An 18,174-nucleotide genomic window follows, 5' to 3' on the forward strand; every position below is an offset into this window, starting at 1 on the left:
CCGTGGGTGGCAATGCCAAGTCACAGCCTCCTCGGGACGGAGGAAAACAGCCGGGCTGAGCAACAGCTGAATCTGGCTAACCGCTGGCTCATTTCTGTGCTTCACAGCTCTGCACAAGCGTATCTTGAGGTACCAACGGCGGCAGATCAGGGGCTGAGAGAAGTAAGTCTACACGCAGATGCCCAAACATGACCGCTCCAGGGGCTAGAATTCGGCTTACCTAAGGGCAGAGCCCTCAGCGCCTGGGAGGTGAGCTCTAGGCCCCTGGAATGTCCCGACAGGACTGGCTTGGCCTGGGGATGTGGGGCACTGGACAGTCTAACAATGTGACTCATAATGGGGGCTTTGGGGCAGGCCAGATGACTCTGACCTCCAGGAAGGACTGGACACCAAAGGTCAGCCGTGCTGTATGACCAAGCTCCAAAAAAGTGCTGGGCACCAACGGCTTCCTGGTTGGGAACACCCTGTGTGTGAACTGTCACCCATCACACCAGGAGAGGCACCCCTCCTGGGGATACGGACCCCTCCTACCCTATGCATCATTCCCCTTGGATGATTCTACCTCGTACCCCTTTGTCGTAACAAGGCTATCATCCTGGACTTGGAACTTCCCCGAGTTGTTCAGGTGAATTAATGAACCTGAGGGTGGTCATGGGGACCCCCAAGTCTGTGTCCAGCATCCTAAGCGAGAGCAGTCTTGTAGAGACAGTCCCTCAAACTATGGCTTGCTCCTCGCACTTGCTCCTCAAACTCCTCACAGACGTGGAATTCTAGAATCGCTGAACCTTAAAACCTCTAAAGTCAGAAGGAAATCTTGCTCTCCGAGACCCTCTGGGGGAGCCAGGCACCAAGTCAGATCCTGTGGGCGGGTCGCACAGCAGCCCCGCGAGGGAAAAAGTGCGGCACTCCCGTCCACTGATGACGCAACTGCAGCCCAGAGGGGTGATGTCACTTCGAGGGTGCACAGGGAGTCTCCCTTGAGCTGGGGGAAGAAGACATAATCGTGTGGGACAGGGCCAGCAGCCACCAGCCAGATGCTGCCCTAGCCCCTGCTGGTGTCCCTAACCTGCCTGTTGAGCACTTGCTGGTCCCCACCTGCTAAGTGACTATGCCTGACATGGCCACTAGCCCCGGTTTCCCTTGAGGACAGAGCCAGTGAGGGGGGCAGGGAGGGGAGGAAAGGCCATGAGACAGTGAGGCCCCCCCGGCAGGCTTACAGCAACCAGCTTTGAGGCCGGCTCATGCCCACTGTTGAAAACGTTTAAATAATCGCCGCATCTTACATTGGAAGATTTTACATCAAAATGTGGTCTGGGAGCTTGCCTTGAAGAATGAGAACATCTGGCCGTGCGGTGGGGGTTCCCAGGTGGCAGCATGGCTGGAGCCGTGTGGCACACGCGTTCGCACGCGCACACACACACACACACACACACGTGCACTGCTGTTCCATGGCACAAGCCTTCCTTCCACTGCCAGGCACAGAGCACTGTGATTCTGTCTCTGCTGTTTCAATGCTGGCTGCCACCCACCTGCCACCCACCACATCTCGTTCAAGGCCCCTGGAGTCACACACTGCCTCCATCTGAAATCCTCTGGCTTAGAGAAAGAGCCAAGGGGGGCAGCAAAGGTGCATGTGAGGGACTCAGACCTGGGCCCAGACGCCCGGGTGGCCTTGGGCCTGTCTCTTCCCTTCTCAGCCCTCCTCCTCCGCCCCAGCCTCAAGGCCCCAGAAACCTACATGGGAGAAAAAAGATGAACTCTCATCTTGGGGTTCCTGTCCACATCCTCTGTCTGACCTGATGTTTTCAGGCCCCCGTGACCAGGACCAGTCCTGGAGTCTCCAGACAATATCCCGAGTGACAAACCAGCAGAGGTCCACATTTGGGGAAGGAGGAGGAAGAAAAGGAAGAGTAGAAAAATAAGAAGGATCCCAAAGCTGGCATGCATTTATACTGCGATCCCTTCACCCCCAAGGGAGCTCCTGGTTCGGGGCAAACTCCCCGAGTGAGGCCTCGAGGAAGGTCCTGATCAACAGACGCATGGGTCAGGCTGGGGAACCCTGAGACACGCAGATACGGTCGTCAAACGCAAACACTTTACAAAATAAGTAAACTTTTTTCTTTTTTCACTTTATAACCCTTTGTTACTATTTGAATATATTTTTTTGCAATGTGCACGTACTACAATTCAACAAAACACTTAACATGGTTTTTTTTTTTTTTAAAGTAAAGAGCAAATCACAGTGGGATATGAAATGGAATATCAACTTTGGGGACAGGTCACCCAGCGAAGTCCAAACAACGCATCGTGGCCGCTGTGTTTCCTCTTCAGTCACTGTTCGGCCTTTGGCCCTCTGACTCCACCCACAGAGCACCTACAGTGACCCTGAACTGCCCTCAAAGCTTCCTCCCTCGGGTTGGGGCACGGGAGAAGCCCAGGAATCCAGTGGGAATCGAGTCAGCAAAATTAAGTTAATTTACAGAGTTATAGTAAAACCACCACCATCACCCGGCCCCACACATGCGGTGTTCAGCAACCACGGAAAGGTGTGCACCGGCAGGGGGCGCACGGGTTGGTGCAGGGACACAGCAGGAGGATCCTGGGGTTCCGTGGCCCCCGCGGGGCGCTCAGGCGGGCACAGGCGGGCAGGCGTCTCACAGGGCAAAGGTGGTAAAGAAGATGTGCATCTTGGCCAGGAAGGTGGTGACGGAGCCCTGACGCCAGAGCTTCATCTCCACGTCCAGGGCGAAGTCCCGGGGCTCACGCACCAAGCGCTGCAGGTAGACGACGCCCGTGAAAGCGTTGAGTGGGCGCGTGCCAAAGTAGCCCTCCTCGTTGCCCTTGGTGATGGTCAGGGAGATGGTGTCGCCCGCGAAGACGGGCACCGGGCTGATGCGGAAGATGTGTGCCGGCACGAGCAGGCCTGTCTGGAAGTTGAGCTGGTAGTACGTGATGCGTGCCGGCGAGTTCTGGCACTCCAGGAAGTCACGGCATGTGGTGCGCTCGCACTTCCTGTGGGATGCACGGGGGCTCGGTCAGCGGGCCCGGGGGTCGTGTGCGTCCGCGCCTTCCCGCCCCTGACGTCCGACCGTCCGCGACACGGCGCAGGCCTCAGACGCGGGCTTGAGGGCCGGCCAGCCCCGGCGTACCGAGTCACCTTACCTCTCTGGGCCTCAGTTTCCTCATCTGTAAGACGGGCTATTAGCCCGTGGTCTCGCCAGCTGGCTGGGCTGAGTTAATAAACGCGCAGGGCTTCGCGATCAGCCTGGCACGGTGTGTTAGCAGCCCTCGGTCATGCGTGTGTTCCCCCACTCGCCTTCTTCCTCCCTCCCTTCATTCTTACCCACCTTCGTCCGCCTTGTTTGCACTCGCACGCTTGCCATTTGCACAGATTCCTTCCCCGGGTACAGCGTTTTGATGGTTTTAATCATTTTCCAAATTCCTTTGCTTCTGCAACTGACTCTCCATTGGAGCCATTTCCTCTCCTCACTCGGAACGGCCTGCCCTTTTCCAGGGGAAGCCTCTCCGCAGACCGGGGCCAACGGCCCGCGTGGGGCTCCACCTCACCCCCCGCCTGAGGAAGCCTGGAGGCTCGGCCAAGCCACGCAACAGTGACAATGGGGGGTGAGCCTCCACCAAAGCCGCCGGGGGCCTCGATTTCTGAGCACAGCACCCCTCTGTCCCTCCCTGACTCTCGGAGCCACTAAATCACCGTCTACAAGCTCACTGCTTCCAAAACGGACACTACTCAGGCGCCAGGCCCCAGCAAGCAGCTGTACAGGATCCTCTGAGCAGAGGTCCCCAACCGGCGAAGCGCGACAGGCACCACGACAACCACCACGTCACCAGCCACAAGTGACTGAGGCCGCAACTCACCGCTGTCTTTCCTCATCTCATACGCGTGCCTGCCCCCAGGTGGCGCTGCTCTCATCCCACGTTGCAGACGGGGCCACCAAGACCCACAGAAGGGAGGCTACCTGTCCAGGCCGCCCCAGCCACACTCGCCTAAATGTCCCAGCGCGCATGCACGTGGATGCTACAGTGTATGTGGTGCTGAAAAACGGCAAACTGCCAGCAGGGCAGCCAGGAATCATGAACGCATCCATACTGCTCGTGGCGTGCCGCACGCACAGACGTGAGACAGCTAAGAGGGAGAAACTTGTGCCAGGCTAAGAGGGAAGGTGGACACGCTCAGCAGCCATGAGATTTGGCTGCAAGGGGGAGGGAGGGGCAAGAACTTTGGCCTTGCCCACTTGTTGAACTACTTTTTTAAAATGTGTATTCATTTTTGAGACAGCGAGCACAAACAGAGAAGGGGCAGAGCGGGGGGGGGGGGGGGGGGAGAGGATCTGAAGTGGACTCTGAGCCTGTCAACACGGGGCTTGAACCCACAGACTGTGAGATCATGACCTGAGCCGAAGTTGGACACTCAACCAACTGAGCCACCCAGGTGCCCCTGTTGTTAAGATAGTTTTAAAAGCGGATGTCACGTTTGCAATTCTAAAAATGTACATCTGGAAAATACCTTACAAAGTAAAATAAAGTGGGAAACAACTGAATTATAGGAAAAACAAAAGCACTCCATGAGAACGTATGTTTAGTAAAGAAAGGACAAGAAAGGGGAGCCTGGGTGGCTCAGGCGGTTAAGCATCCAACTTCAGCTCAGGTCATGATCTCGCAGTTCATGAGTTCAAGCCCCACGTCGGGCTCTGTGCTGACAGCTCAGGGCCTGAAGCTGCTTCGGATTCTATGTCTCCCTCACTCTCTGCCCCTTCCCTGCTCATACACACTCTCTCTCTCTCAAAAATAAATAAAATGTTAAAATTAAAAAAAAAAAAAAAGGACAGGAAGTATGGCAAAATGCTAAGAAGTTATCAACAAGAAGTGTGGTCACCGGTCCGTAAGATGGTCCCGGGTGTCCCGCCTCCTGATGGTCATGCCTCGTCGCGTGGTCCCTCCTCAGGGTACCCCACCTCTCGCAGTGGCGAGCTGTGTGGCCAGTGGCAGAAGGGATGGTATGTCACTTCTAACATTAGATTAGGTTACAAAGGGCTGTCACCTGCTCTCCTGATGACCCGTGCCAAGGGAGGCCACATCACAAGCAGCCTCATGGAGAGGCCCACGCAGGGAGGAGCTGAGGCCTACTGCCCACAGCCACGTGAGCGAGCAGCAGGGTCCTGCAGCCCCAGTCAAGCCTTCAGATGACGCGGCTCCACGAGACTTTGAGCTGCAACCACCCAGCTAAGCTGCTGCAGGCTTCCTGACCCTAACAGCCATTTGTCTGTAAAGGGGCTGAGTGTTGGGATAATGCATTACACAACAGCAACTCGTGTGTGTGTGTGTGTGTGTGTGTGTGTGTGTGTGTGTGTGTGTGCACGCGCACGCAGGAGCAGAGATTTTCCGCGAGTTTTCTTCCCTTTGCTCTCCACACCCTGAGCAAGGTGCTTCTAACTTGTACCACGTGTGGTCGGTTAGACCACAGACCCAGTGGCCGGGGACTGTGAGGAGCAGGGGGGGCGGAGGCAGGCGCCACGGCCTCTCCCCCGGACAGCACAAGACGGGTGCGGGGGTCCCGGGCCTGGGGCCGGGCGGGGGCACTCACGTTTCGGAGACGCGGACGTAGTTCGGAGGGCACTCGAAGCGCAGGCAGCGGAAGCCGCCCCGGATGTTATAGCAGGTCTCGGCCTCAGAGCAATTGTGGGTGCCCAGTGCACACTCGTCCAGGTCTGGGGGGTGGGGGAGAGGAGGGTGAGGAGTGGGGTCCCCCGGCCGGGGGCAGGAGTCCACACCACCCTGGCCCACGCTGCAGGCCCGGGTCTCAGGGCAGCTCGTCCCAACGGTAAGCACACAGCTCCCAGACCACCCTATGCCACACGTACCCGCCCAGGGGCCGAGGACCCTGCTCTAAAAACAATCATTTGTGTCTCCTGAGGGCTTCCCATGCTCCCGGAATAAGAAACTAGTCCCTTCATGGACACCACAGGCCCCTCTGGCCCTTCTCCGTCAGAGCTTCTCTCCTTCTCCTTAGGCTGCAGCCCTATGGGACTTGTCTGGGCCGCTCCAACACCCTGACCCCTATCCCACCGCAGGGGCTTTGCATATGCCGTTCCCACTACTGGAACTTTCCCCACATCTTCCCATGGCTGGCTCCTTCTCATCTCTTGGGTCTCAGCTCAGGGCCACCCCCTGCAGGATACCCTCCCCGTCCACCCTATAGTGGTCCCCTCCCATTTCATTCTCCTTCTACTTCCTGTCCTGCTCTGAAACACACTGCTTAGTATGTCCTGTGTCCAGCCTTCCCCTCCTCAGTGTGAGCTCCAGAAGGCCAGGGGGGTGTGTCCCTCTTGATCCTGTGGTGTCCCCAGCATCCAGCAGGGTGCCTGGGACACAGCAGGTGCTCCACACATACGGCCAGATGGAAGTGAGGGACCCATCCCTTGTAAATACAGACTCAAAGATGCACGGCGACGAACGCCCCCCCCCCCCCACCGCACAGACGTGCTCACACTCCCTGCGTGCACACACACAAACAGGCAGATGGCTGAGCACACCCATATGCTCACGCATACCCACAGAGATACACAGAATCACAGCCACAGGCATATGAGGAGGGCCCTTTCAGGATGCTGAAATACACACACGCACACACACACGCACACACGTATGGATATGTATCTGACAAATGCTCAGAGAAGCACCCATGGGTGTGTGTGTGTGCATGCATGTTGCACAGGCAACCTGTAAGTCAAGTAGGATAAAATAAATGGGTTCTGGAGATCCCGTCCGTGAAGACCAGCTGCTCAACTCAGACAGCGTGGCCCCCGGGGGCCCCACAAGGGCTGCCCCTGGGGTGAGGGGAGCAGAGTTCCTGTCAGGAGCTTCCCTGGGAAGCTTCTGGTTTCTTTCTCCAATCCTCCACACTGATCCAGTTTAGGGGTTTCTCCTCACTCAATCCTCATGCCAGGCCTGTGGGGTGAGGGTCGTGGGCCTCCCCAGACACAGGAGGGGCACAGCCTTGCTCAAGGTCGCACAGCAGTCAGCAGGCAGCTGGGGCCGGAAGCCAGGGGTCCAAATGCGATGCCACGCGGTGGCAGTTACAACGGCAGCCAAGCTGCATCCCGAGTCTGCCGCCTGGCGTCCATCCGATGCTTGAGGCGCTGCTGCACTCACTCACTTGTCCCCACAACCCCATGAGGCAGGAACGGTGTCACTTCCCACCCTCACGTGTGCTCAGGGTTCAGGGCTCGAACCCCCAACCCGTCCCAGACTCCAGGCTGTGGGCCACCACCCCCTGTGGCGACAGATCAGCTGACATTCATTCACCTCTCCAAGCCTCCCTCCCTTTCCTCCTATGCAAACTGGGTCACGATCCCCATTTCCCAGGGTGGCGCAAAGGCGAGTGGGAGAAAACAGGGCAGGAGTCAGTGGGACCAGGATGGGCGCGGTTGTCGTCCTGATGGTTCATTAACTGAATCCACATGAAAGGAGGGCCTTCTGCTCTTCCCCCTTTGGCCCCAGCTATGCTTGGGCGGCCCACAATGGGAGCAGGAAGTCCTGACCCGAGCTTGGGCAGGGGTGTGGCGGGAAGCAGGAGGGAGCTGCTTCTTGCTGTCTGCCCACCCAGTGCTGATGGAGATGCCTAGAAGTGAGCAGGAGGAGCGCCAAGGGTCAGCACCACTGCAGCCTGGCCTCACCACGCTCACAGGAAGCTACCAAGGACTTCCCTGTGAGCCTGGGGTCGCCGCCCCTCAGTGCTTCCAGGCCGCTCGTATCTGCGGGGCCCTTGACCCTGGAGCCTCTCTTGGAGAGGTCAGGCCAAAGGGAGAGCTGGAAAGGCCATATACCCAGGGGGTGTATGTACACACACACACACACACACACACACACACACACACACACACGTATCTATACTGGCATAACGAGACTGGAAAAAATGCATCTAAGTATCAGGAGTAGTTGCCTCTCCATTCAGGTGAGTGGTTGAATGTTCAGTAAGCACCTACTGTGTGCCGGGCACTGCCCTACATGCCAAAGAACGAGTCACAGCCCTTCCTTCACGGAGCACGTTTCTAGAACATGCTGCCGAGTCTCAATTCCTTCACATTTTTCTGTCCTTTTTTTTTTTTTTTTTGACCACTGAAGAGAGGCAGGATTTACTGTGACATATTAACCAGCAGGTTCTGTTCTCCGCTGGCTGTGCTCCCATCCTCCCGCTGGAGCCGTGAGACCTCGGTGGTTGGCCTGAGTCACAACAGGACCAGGGAGCACAAAGAGGGTCACCCCTTACATCTGAAGGTCAGCAGGCTATAGACGTGGGTACCACTGGTAACTCCGGAAGTGGACATAACCAGGCAGAACCACCAACCCGCGCTCTGTCCCTGTCCAGCCTGTGACAGCACGGAGACTTTTCCAGCAAGAGAATCTGGAGGGGAAGCAAAGGCTATCACATGTGCAGCGGGGCCCCCGTCTCGCCTGACCTCCTGGTGGAGCCTACAGATGTAGCAGGGACGGAAGAGAGGTGACCCGTGCCCTCCACCTTGCCCAGCTGGCTTGCCAGGCCTAGCTTCGGTGGCTTCAGGAAGTCCCAATGGAACCGAACTTATAATCGTGACTTCCCAACTTAGAAGGAAGATTAGAGGTCACAGAACCTGGTCCCCATCCACGGAAGTAGCTGCAAACTGCAAAAGCAGGTGACTGCCCACCTAGTCTGTACATCCCCAGTGACGGGAAGTCCCCCCCTCCCCAGCCCCGTGTGGCCCTACCCAGCTCTGCATAGCTCCGGCTGGGACAATGTCTTTCTGCATGCAAGCTTAGTAGACGTAGCTGCCTGCGGATGGACATTACAACCCCTGAGCTACAACCCTGAGGCTGCTCTCCAGGTTCCTCATCCGCCTTTTAGGACCACCACTCAGGATGCCTGTCCCTGCCCCAGGAGAGGGCCCAGAGCTCAGCCCAAGCCTGGAAGACTAGCCCAAAGTGAGTCAAACAGAAGAAGACTGTCTCCTTCCTCATCCCGGGCACAGACCTCAGTTAACGTGGCCACCAGCGGCATCGGCCATTCCCCGTTTATGCACTAGGTGTCGTAGCTCCCATCGCACAGCAAGCTGTGTAAGGCTTTCTGGGCCTGCTCAGAGCCTGCCCGAGGCACTGGTGGGGCAGGGACCCCTTGCTTACCCTTGCAGGACCTCCCATTGGCCGTCATGGCGTAGCCGTGCTCCGGGCATGCACACTGGTAGCTCCCCGGCACGTTGATACAGCGGAAGGTACAGAGGATGCCGGCTCCCTGAGCACACTCGTCAATGTCTGTCAGAGAGAGGTCAGCCCCTCGTGAAGCCCCTGTACCCGCAGGGCCCAGCCACTGACAGTCATTCTGGCCCTGCCACAGCCCCGGAGCCCAGGGGCCCATTTTACCAATGAGGACAACAGGGCACAGAGAGGAGGAAAGAGTTGCCAAAACCCACACAGCAAAACGGGACTCCCATTCCTGTGCTCACTCCCTGGGGCTGCTCCATCATTGCTGCTATCGGCGCAGGGCCGAGAAGTTACCAGGCACAGGCCCGGACCAGGTCTGTTAGCGCAGCCTTTGTCTCGCTGAGGCCAGGACCATCGCCGCCACTTTACGGCGGAGAAGCCTGAGGTCAGGGCTGGGGAGCTCCCGCCCCGGGTCACGCAGCCGAGCAGACCGCAGGGCTCAGAGTCCAGCTCTGATGTGACGCTAAAGCCTGTGTGTGTCCCGCGTGTCCCCGCCCGGCACGGACCCTCTGGGGGCCCGCAGGGGAAGGCGTGCCAGTGGGTCAGGGGGCCCCCGGGCAGGGGAGGGGTACCTGTGCAGGTGTGCCCATCCTCGGCCAGCTGGTAGCCTTGACGACAATAGCACTGGTAGGAGCCATAGGTGTTGGTGCACTCCTGGCTGCAGCGCCGGGTCTCACACTCGTTCACGTCTGCAGGGAGACCGGCCTGTGGTCGAGGGACAGTCCTCCCAGCCCAGCAGTGAGGGCCAGGGCCCCAGCTGACCTGGAGCCTTAGCTTGGGAAGCCACTCGTTCCGGCCCCTCTCAGGGGCCAGTGGGGAACCAGAGACCCCGGAAAGGGCAAGGAGCCCACCGGGGGAATGCAGCCGAGGCAGGGGCGGGGCCGGGGCTTGCTGGCAGAGTCTCGGCCTGCTGCCTGGAGGAGGCAGCTACAGAAAGAGGGGGCTCAGGTCTCCAGGGTGGGGAGTTAGATGCCGCCCTATGGAGAGCCCGTAGCGCCTGGGAGAGACGGCTCTGGGAAGTATCATCTACGCGCCAACCCCTCGAGGGCTGGGGCCTCGCCTGCCTGCCCTGATCCCCAGGCCTGCCACTGCATGGGGCTGGGGGGAAGGGTAAGAGCTGCACGTATGGGTGTATGGGCCAAACGATGTGGCAGCCGACGAACGAGAGGTCAATTCGTGGCTCCTCTTGAACATCTGCACCCTGAGCTCCTTGAGGGCAGGGACGCGGCTTTCCCTCATCCAACCAGGAACTGCTGAGCTCCTACAACATCCCGGGTCTGGTCTGTGCTGAACTTGGGGACTTAGCCGGGAACAAGACGGACAAAACCTCCACTTTGCGGAGCTCATGCTCACACGTGTGCTGGTAAAGAAGGGGGAGGGGTCAACTAAATGAGTAAAATAACCAGTATGTCAGAAGGGGCAAATGCTGTGGGGAAAGAGCAGAGAGAGGGACAGGGAGTGTGTCTGGGAGGGCTGAAGCTCTGCAGGCATGTGGGCATCTGGGGGAAGTGTTCCAGGTAGAAGGCACAGTAAGGGCAAAGACCCTGGGGTGAGCGTCTGCCTGGTGCCCTCAAGGGACAGCAGCAAGGAAGCCAGAGTGGTCAGAGCAGAGTGAGCCAGGGGAGGGGAGCAGGAGAAGTCAGTCATGTGGAGCCTGGTCACACTTCCCTGCCCCTGGGCTGGCCCTGTCCCACGGGAGGGCCAGCCCGGGGTCTCAAAAGGCTCTCCTGCCCAGGAGGGAGGTAAGAGCCCCTAAAATGGGAAGGGCTGGGGAAGACGGTGCCAGTTAACCATGGCTGGAGACCCACATCCCCTTCCCTCGCCGACCCCCTCACCCCTCCACCGAGCCACCTCGGGACTTCCCTCCGTCCCAGTCCTGCCAGGCCTGGTCCGACCATGCTGCAAACACACATGGGAACAGCCTGACAGTCCACACATGTGAGAACTTGGCCTCAGATGTCAGCCTGTAGGCAGGGTCCAGCCCGTTCACGTGCTTGGCTTAACTCACAGTGTGTCTTTTGAAAGTTTAAATCCGGGGCGCCTGGCTGGCTGAGTCGGTTAAGCGTCTGACTTCAGCTCAGGTCATGATCTCATAGCTTGTGGGTTTGAGTCCCACATCGGGCTCTGTGCTGACAGCTCGGAGCCTGGAGCCTGCTTCAGATTCTATGTCTCCCCCTCTCTCTGCCCCTCCCCTGCTCGTTCTCTCTCTCTCTCAAAAATAAACATTAAAAAAATAATAATAATAATAATAAATTTAAAAAATAAGTTTAAACCCACTGTAACAGGTAAAAACCCAGCAGATTTTACACAGATACCTAAATGTCTAGCATCTGGAAAACCAGGAAGATTGGGTCGCCCCGGACTGGTGCTGCTGGGTGGCACCATCCACAGGTGCCGTGCGGCTGCTGCTATTTGGTGGCCGCTGGGCTCTCCGGGTGGCCAGGAACCCTACCTCACGTTTCACTCACTTCTGTTCTTTGCCTGGACCCCCAGGCTGTGCGGTCACGACCAGATCAGAACCCACGAAGGGGCAGAGGCTGGGCTGCCACCCGGGTCTCAAAGGAGCTGCCGTCCAGGGGTATGGACGCCTTAGAAACCCACCCCTCTGGTCCGAGATGGCCGGGCCCTGGGACCTCCAGGAGGGCCCATGGCAGCAAAGAGCCGGACCAGCTGAGGCCAGGGTGCGTTTGCAGAAGTAGGGAAGTGGCATGAGGCAGGGACGGGATCTGTGAAGCTATGAGGCCAGGGCCCGGGCGAGATGGCTTTCCATGGTGGCTGTGCATCTGTGCGGGGTCGGAGGTCGGGGCCAGTGGTACCTTCGCAGCGCTTGCCATCGGCAGCCAGCAGGAAACCGGAGGCGCAGGAACAGCGGTAGGAGCCCAGGGTGTTCTCACACGTGTGCTGGCACAGGCGGCCGGGTGAGGTCCAGCACTCATTCACGTCTGCAGGTGAGCGGCGGGCAGGGCGTGGGTGGCCCGTGGTGACGGCAGGGGTGGCCCGGAGCCCGCTCCCCCCACCCCCAGGTAGAAGAGGGGGCTGGGTGAGGGCAGGGACACAGACACCCAGGAGGGACAGGGAGGAACCAGGACAGGGAACGGGAGAGGCAAAAAGACCGGGGCAGACGAGAAAGGCATCAAGGGTGTCGGAAGGAGGCTGCAGGCAGAGCCAGGGATGGAGACGGACACAGCAAGGGGCGAGAAAGGAGGGTGGCAGCGACCAAGACCGAGAGAAGCAGGGAGGACAGCAGCAAGGAGGCACCGCCAGGCAGGATGGCAGCAGGCGGTCCAGCCGGGGCCGCCCAGCGTGCCGGCAGAGCAGGGCGGAGGGAGGAGGAGGCCTGAGGGCCGGGCGGGGGCAGCCGGACCCCACGCGGGGGCTCCCGGCCACCAGCGCCCACCTACCGACGCAGGCCCGGCCGAAGGCGTCCCGCTGGAAGCCAACTTTGCAGTCACAGCGGTAGGAGCCGGGGAGGTTGTGACACACCTGCCCCTCGCCACACTGGTGCACGCCGGTCTCACACTCGTTCACGTCTGCCAGGGGAGGCGAGCAGGGCACCCTGAGGCCTTGGCTCTCCCTCTGCGAGGGCCTCCCACAGGCAGAGGAACCCTGGAAGGCCCAGGCTGGATGGGAGGCAGGGAGGGGGGAGGTTGGCCTCACCCACACACTTGGTCCCGTCCTGGCTGGCGTGGTAGCCTCGCCCACAGAGCAGCAGGTTCCTCTGGCACGTGTAGGAGCCCACGGTGTTGACGCAGCTAAAGCCTGGCCGACAGGGCTCGGACAGCGACGTACATTCGTTGATGTCTGTAGAAGCAGTGCGGGTGACGGGGGGCCTGGCACAGCTGAGTCCAGGGTCACACAGGGAGGTGGCCGGTGTGGGGCTCCAGACCAGCCCTGGATAGGGCTGCAGGCTCACACTGTCCCCGTCCCGTGTCCTATGACCCCAGGGCCTTTTCCTCCAAGAACCTCACCCGCTGGGCGCTTCCTACATTCTCACAGTTGCCCTGATGAAGCAGCTGAAGGCAGAGGTCCCCCTAGGACTTCGAGCTGAGTCCTAGGCTACCTACAGTAAGTTGTGCCCCTGCTCTGCATTTTCCCACCAAACCATCAAGCTCATCGTCCATCTCTCCCTCACACTCTGCCCTAGCCTCACTGTTTCCTCATCATCCCATGATGCCACAGCCCACCACAGGGCCTTGGCACATGCTGCCCGCCCCCCCCCCCAATTCTCTGGCCAACACTGCCCTCAGATATTTTCAGGGCTGGCCTCCTCTCTTCCTCAGGTCCCTGCCCCAATGCCACCTCCAACCATTCTAGGTAGATGAGCCCGCCCCCCTTTTTAAGACTGTTTTCTCCACTTGCTTTATTATTTATCAAAGCACCTTTGAATAACTGCCACTTCTATAAATATGTTTGCCTATTCGGTCCCTCCTTCTCCAAAATGTCTCATTAAAGTGCCAGAACTCCCTGGGGCACCTGGGCGGCCCAGTCAGTTAAGTGTCTGACTCTTGATTTCGGCTCATGATCTTGCAGTGGTGGGATCGAACCCTGCGTTGGGCTCCGTGCTGAGTGTGGAGCTTGCTTGGGATTCTCTTTCTCTCTCTCTCCACACCCCCAACCCCTCTCCTGCTCATTCTCTCTCTCGCTCTCAAAATAAAATAAACTTAAAAGGAGTGCCAGAACTCCCTGACATCTAGAACCAGGCACATAATAGGTGCTCCAAAAATGTTGTCAACGAACGAATCAGTGAGGAACTGTTGGCCACCGGGCAGACGCCTCCCCACCTTGCCCTGACCCCAGCTGGGTATCCCAGGGCAGATCACAGGGACCTTCTTGTGCCCACGACCCTGCAGTGACCCTGTGACATTGCTAGGGTCACACAGTGAGGAGCTGTAAAGGCGGTGCCCGAGAAAGACGTGTGACAGAGCCACACTCTCACACACCCCGGTTTCCGTCCACACCCAGCGGCCGGCTTTGCACACCTGCCCGCCTTCCCACCTCTCTGTCTGCATCTTTCACCCTGCCCCACCCCCACAGGGTTGAGCACAGCCTTGGCCATGCCCGCACCAGACGCCGTCAGTCCCGCGGGGGCTCTGGCGCCCTGCCTCTGGGCCAGACGCACTCAGGAGCCCTGGGGGAGGCGAGGCTGCCGGCCAGCAGCTGTGCGGACGGAGTCGGAGAGTGTGAGATCTCAGACCCACGCAAGGACAACCAGGCCACCATATGCAGGCCTTAACCCAGGAGTGCGGCACGAAATCAACCCGTCCTTTCGCCCCAGGAGTGCGGCACGAAATCAACCCGTCCTTTCGCCTCATCCGCCTCACTAGCATTCTCTACAAATAGAAACTGTAGCGAGTATCACATATAGCAGAGAGAGTAACGTTTTGTGGCGTCTGTGTTCCGGCCGCATGTAAATGTGTCTCTACCAAGTCAAGATATAAAAATATTCCCTGCGGCTAGCTAGGCTAAAAGAATCTGAGACGCACTCATGCCCACAGATGGGTAAGCAGAGGCCACAAGACAAGGAGCTCAGCCAAGGTCAGACAGCTCGGGATAGTAAGCGTTCTGATTCCCAAGTGCCTCCTGGGGCACAGACATGTCTATTCACGGGTAGGGATGCTGAGGCTGGGAGAGGGGACGAGCATCCAGCAGGGAGGCCCCAACGCCCCCTCCCAGAGACCGCCCTCCCCCCGCCCCGCCCCTGGGCCCTGCTCACCCACGCAGTTGCCCTCGGGGTCCTGAAGGAAGCCATCCATGCAGCGCGGCCGTGCCTGGCAGTAGAAGGAGCCCTTGGTGTTCTGGCACGTGAAGCCCGCCTGGCAATTGTGTTTGCCCAGCTCACACTCGTCCACATCTGCCACGCAGAGGCGGGGTGTCAGGGCTCAGCGGGGTGGGGGCGGGGGGGGCTGGCAGGCCCCTGCCTGTACTCCCCACCATGACCTTGACGACGACACCGCCACACTGACCGAGCTTCTCTGCAGTACCAGGCACTGTCCCAAGCACTCCGAGATGGATTTATTTACGCGACGCTCGCGACAAGCCTAGGAAGCAGGTGCTGTGACAAACCCCATCCTCGACAGGGGGGACTGAGGCACACACACGGTTGGAGCGCTCGGCGGCACTGGGCTGGGCCCTGCTGCACACTTCTCGGGGCCGGCAGAAAGGAGCGTGAGCGCTCATGCTCAAGGGCCTGCGTCCAGGCCTCTCGGGAGGCGGTGCGGCCGATGGAGCCACACCCGGACAGCTCCAAGCAGGTCACCGAGGGCCCCTCACCTCTGCACGGCACTCCACTGTTTACAAAGTGCTGGCACTGCCCTTTGCCTCACGCTCCCTGCAGCAGTCACACCAGGCCTCCTTCACAGACGAGGAAACGGAGACGGGATGCAGGAGGGCCACACACACGCTCAGCCACGGGGCGTACGCTCGCTCAGGTTTGCCGCTGACTGCCAGACCAGTGCCTGCGTGTGTGTCTGTCTGTGCTCCTGCCACCTGTCCGTCCTTGCCTCCATCCACCCCCTGTCTGGTTTCCAAGGCTTCCGCCACTTTGTCACAGCAGACCAGTCTCTGGGAGGTCCTGCACAGGGTTCCAGGCACCCGGATATGAACCAGGCACGGCCACCTTTCAGGGACCACCACATGCCTGCGGAGGCAGCCCCTCCACAGACTAGAGTGGCTAAGAAGGAGGTGGCCAGCACCTCGAGGCGACAGAGCGGCAGTGGGCGTGGGACATGTCCAGGGTGGCGGTGCCCCTTGCCAGGCGTCGGCGTTCTCGGGTTGGGGGTGCCCTGGATCCATGTGTGCACACATGTGTGCCGAGGGGACGGGGCTCATCTCTCATCCCCCCTCCCAGCTGCCCCCACCCCCAGCTCAGGGCCGGACATGGAGCTTGCTAAGCCCCCCCCCCCCCCCCCCCCAGCGCATGCCCGACTCTGGGCCACTCCTCATCCACGGTTTCCAGGGTTTGCAACAATTACGCACCTCTGTAGGTCTTACCTCTTTGGTGACATCCTCCTGAACATTTTTAGTTAGAAAAAAAACCATGCTTCCCATCACCTGTGAAACAGGCTCTCAACCCCCTCCCTAATGGGGCCTGCCAACCCCACCCCCATCCTTCCACACTCCCAGCCTGCCTGTAACCCCGAGACTTTCTGTTCTTTGACCATGCCAAGATCTCCCCTGTCCCCAAAGGCCTCACACTCGCTGTTCCCTCTGCCTGGAGCCCCATGACTCCACGTCTGGGTTCCTCGGACATCACCTCCGTGGGAGGCCTCTCTGGACCCCCACCGAAGGGAGCACCCAGCCCACAGACACTCCTGCCCCCCCCCATTTGCTTGTGCAGCCTCTGTCTCCCTCATCAGGGGGTGACAGAGAAGGACACCGTGCCCCAGCAGCTCAGGATGTATCTGTTCAAATGGTTCAAGGAAAATTCTCCCTCTTCTTAGGAGACTAGAATTTTCCAGTGGAAGGCACACGAGTGAGCCTTCTGTGGAGCTCTACCCCAACGTATAAACGGGAACAACTCCACACCAAGACACCAGCAAAGGTCGCAAGCCCAGGAGCACACTCTGGCTCCCCACCACCAGCCTCAGATGCCCCCACCCTGCCCCAAACACTGTCGTCCGTGGGGGCTTCCCACAGGCAAGAAACCCAAGTGCTTGGGGCCTGCCAGAGGGAGAAGGCTCTGGGCAGGGTGAGGGTGGGGCCAGGGGCAGGGCACGGCAGGGGTGGGGTGTCCAGCCTGCCCCCCTCACCTGCGCACTCGCCGTCCTGGAAGGCGTAGCCGGGCTCACAGGTGAGAGCCTTGTAGCAGTGGAAGGAGCCCACGGTGTTCACGCAGTGCTCTCCCCGGCTGCACGTGTGCAGGTCTGCCACACACTCGTTGATGTCTGCGGGGGGAGGGGCCGTCAGGGGCCATGGGGTGGCGGCAGGACCTTGCCCTGGCTCGGCCAGCCCTGCCCTCGAGGCCTCAAGGTGCTCACCACCCAGAGACTCACACGTGGTTGGTGTCCACCTGTCTGTGCATCCATTCATTCAACAAAGATTTATCAAGCATCTGCTGTGCCAACAAGCATTGTTCCTGGCACCAGATCACATCCATCAGTGACTAAGACAGACACAGCCCTGGCGGAGGCCCAACAGATAAATACACAAAGTAGGGAGGGGGGTGGTCACGAGTGCTGTGGAAAAGACAGAGCAGGCCCAAGGAAATAAGGAGTGTGTAGGGGCAGCAGGGAGGTCAGGGAGGGATCGTCTGACAAGAGGGCCTTGGAGCAAGCGTCTGAAGGGGTGACAGAATGAGCCAAGCAGACATTCCTGGCAAAGAGGACAATGGACACGAGGGCCCCGAGGAGGGAGCCTGCCAGGCAGATTGAAGGACAGGCCAGGAGGGGGTGTGGCTGCAGGGGAAAGAAGAGAAGAGAGTGTTTGGAGATGGCAGAGCAAAGTGGGAGCCACGGAGGGTTCCGGCAGAGGACTGAAATGGCCTCGCTCATTTGTAACAGGGTCCCCTGGCTGGGTGGGAATGCTCCGGGGGGGGGGGGGGGGGAGCGTGGAGGCTGTTAGGACAGAAGATGGATGCTGGGGTTCAGACCACCACCCACGGAGGTGAGGAGAAGCCAGCTGTTTCTGGAAATGCAGTGAAGGTAGAACCGACTGGATCCACTGATGGATGAGACGGAGGTGAGCAAGAAAAAGGAGCTGAGAGGTGTGCAGAGCTTTCTGGCTGAGCAGCCAGACAGGCAGGGGTGCCAGCCCTGGCGATGGGGATGGCTTTGAGAACCAGGCTGGCAGGGAAGGTCAGAGCCTGTGGACACACTGCATTCGAGTGTCAAGAGGCAGCCAGGCACACACGTGAGTTCAATGAAGGGGTCTGAGCGGAGACACTAACCGGGGAGTGGTCAGTCGCTGAGGTCACCCAGGGCACAG

At 59.4% G+C, this 18,174-nt stretch overlaps 1 protein-coding gene across 4 annotated transcripts in view; it reads right to left on the bottom strand.

Annotated features, from left to right (window-relative positions):
* Nucleotides 1-2,108: 2,108 nt before the first annotated feature.
* FBLN2 (fibulin 2) overlaps nt 2,109-18,174 on the bottom strand; it is an 88,798-nt gene continuing 72,732 nt past the window's right edge. For 2 of the 4 annotated variants that reach the window (XM_045052004.1, XM_023250057.2), the window contains 9 exons: nt 17,001-17,135; nt 14,966-15,103; nt 12,910-13,053; nt 12,654-12,782; nt 12,069-12,194; nt 9,825-9,941; nt 9,175-9,303; nt 5,603-5,726; nt 2,109-3,012 (listed from right to left, as the gene is read on the bottom strand). In XM_045052004.1, coding sequence (XP_044907939.1) covers nt 2,655-3,012; nt 5,603-5,726; nt 9,175-9,303; nt 9,825-9,941; nt 12,069-12,194; nt 12,654-12,782; nt 12,910-13,053; nt 14,966-15,103; nt 17,001-17,135 — 1,400 coding nt within the window. In that variant the 3' untranslated portion in view covers nt 2,109-2,654. The remainder of the gene's footprint in view (nt 3,013-5,602; nt 5,727-9,174; nt 9,304-9,824; nt 9,942-12,068; nt 12,195-12,653; nt 12,783-12,909; nt 13,054-14,965; nt 15,104-17,000; nt 17,136-18,174) is intronic. The other 2 variants (XM_045052005.1, XM_045052006.1) reach the window with 2 other exon arrangements.

The sequence above is a fragment of the Felis catus genome, chromosome A2 (genome assembly GCF_018350175.1).
Source record: "Felis catus isolate Fca126 chromosome A2, F.catus_Fca126_mat1.0, whole genome shotgun sequence".
NCBI lineage: Eukaryota > Metazoa > Chordata > Mammalia > Carnivora > Felidae > Felis > Felis catus.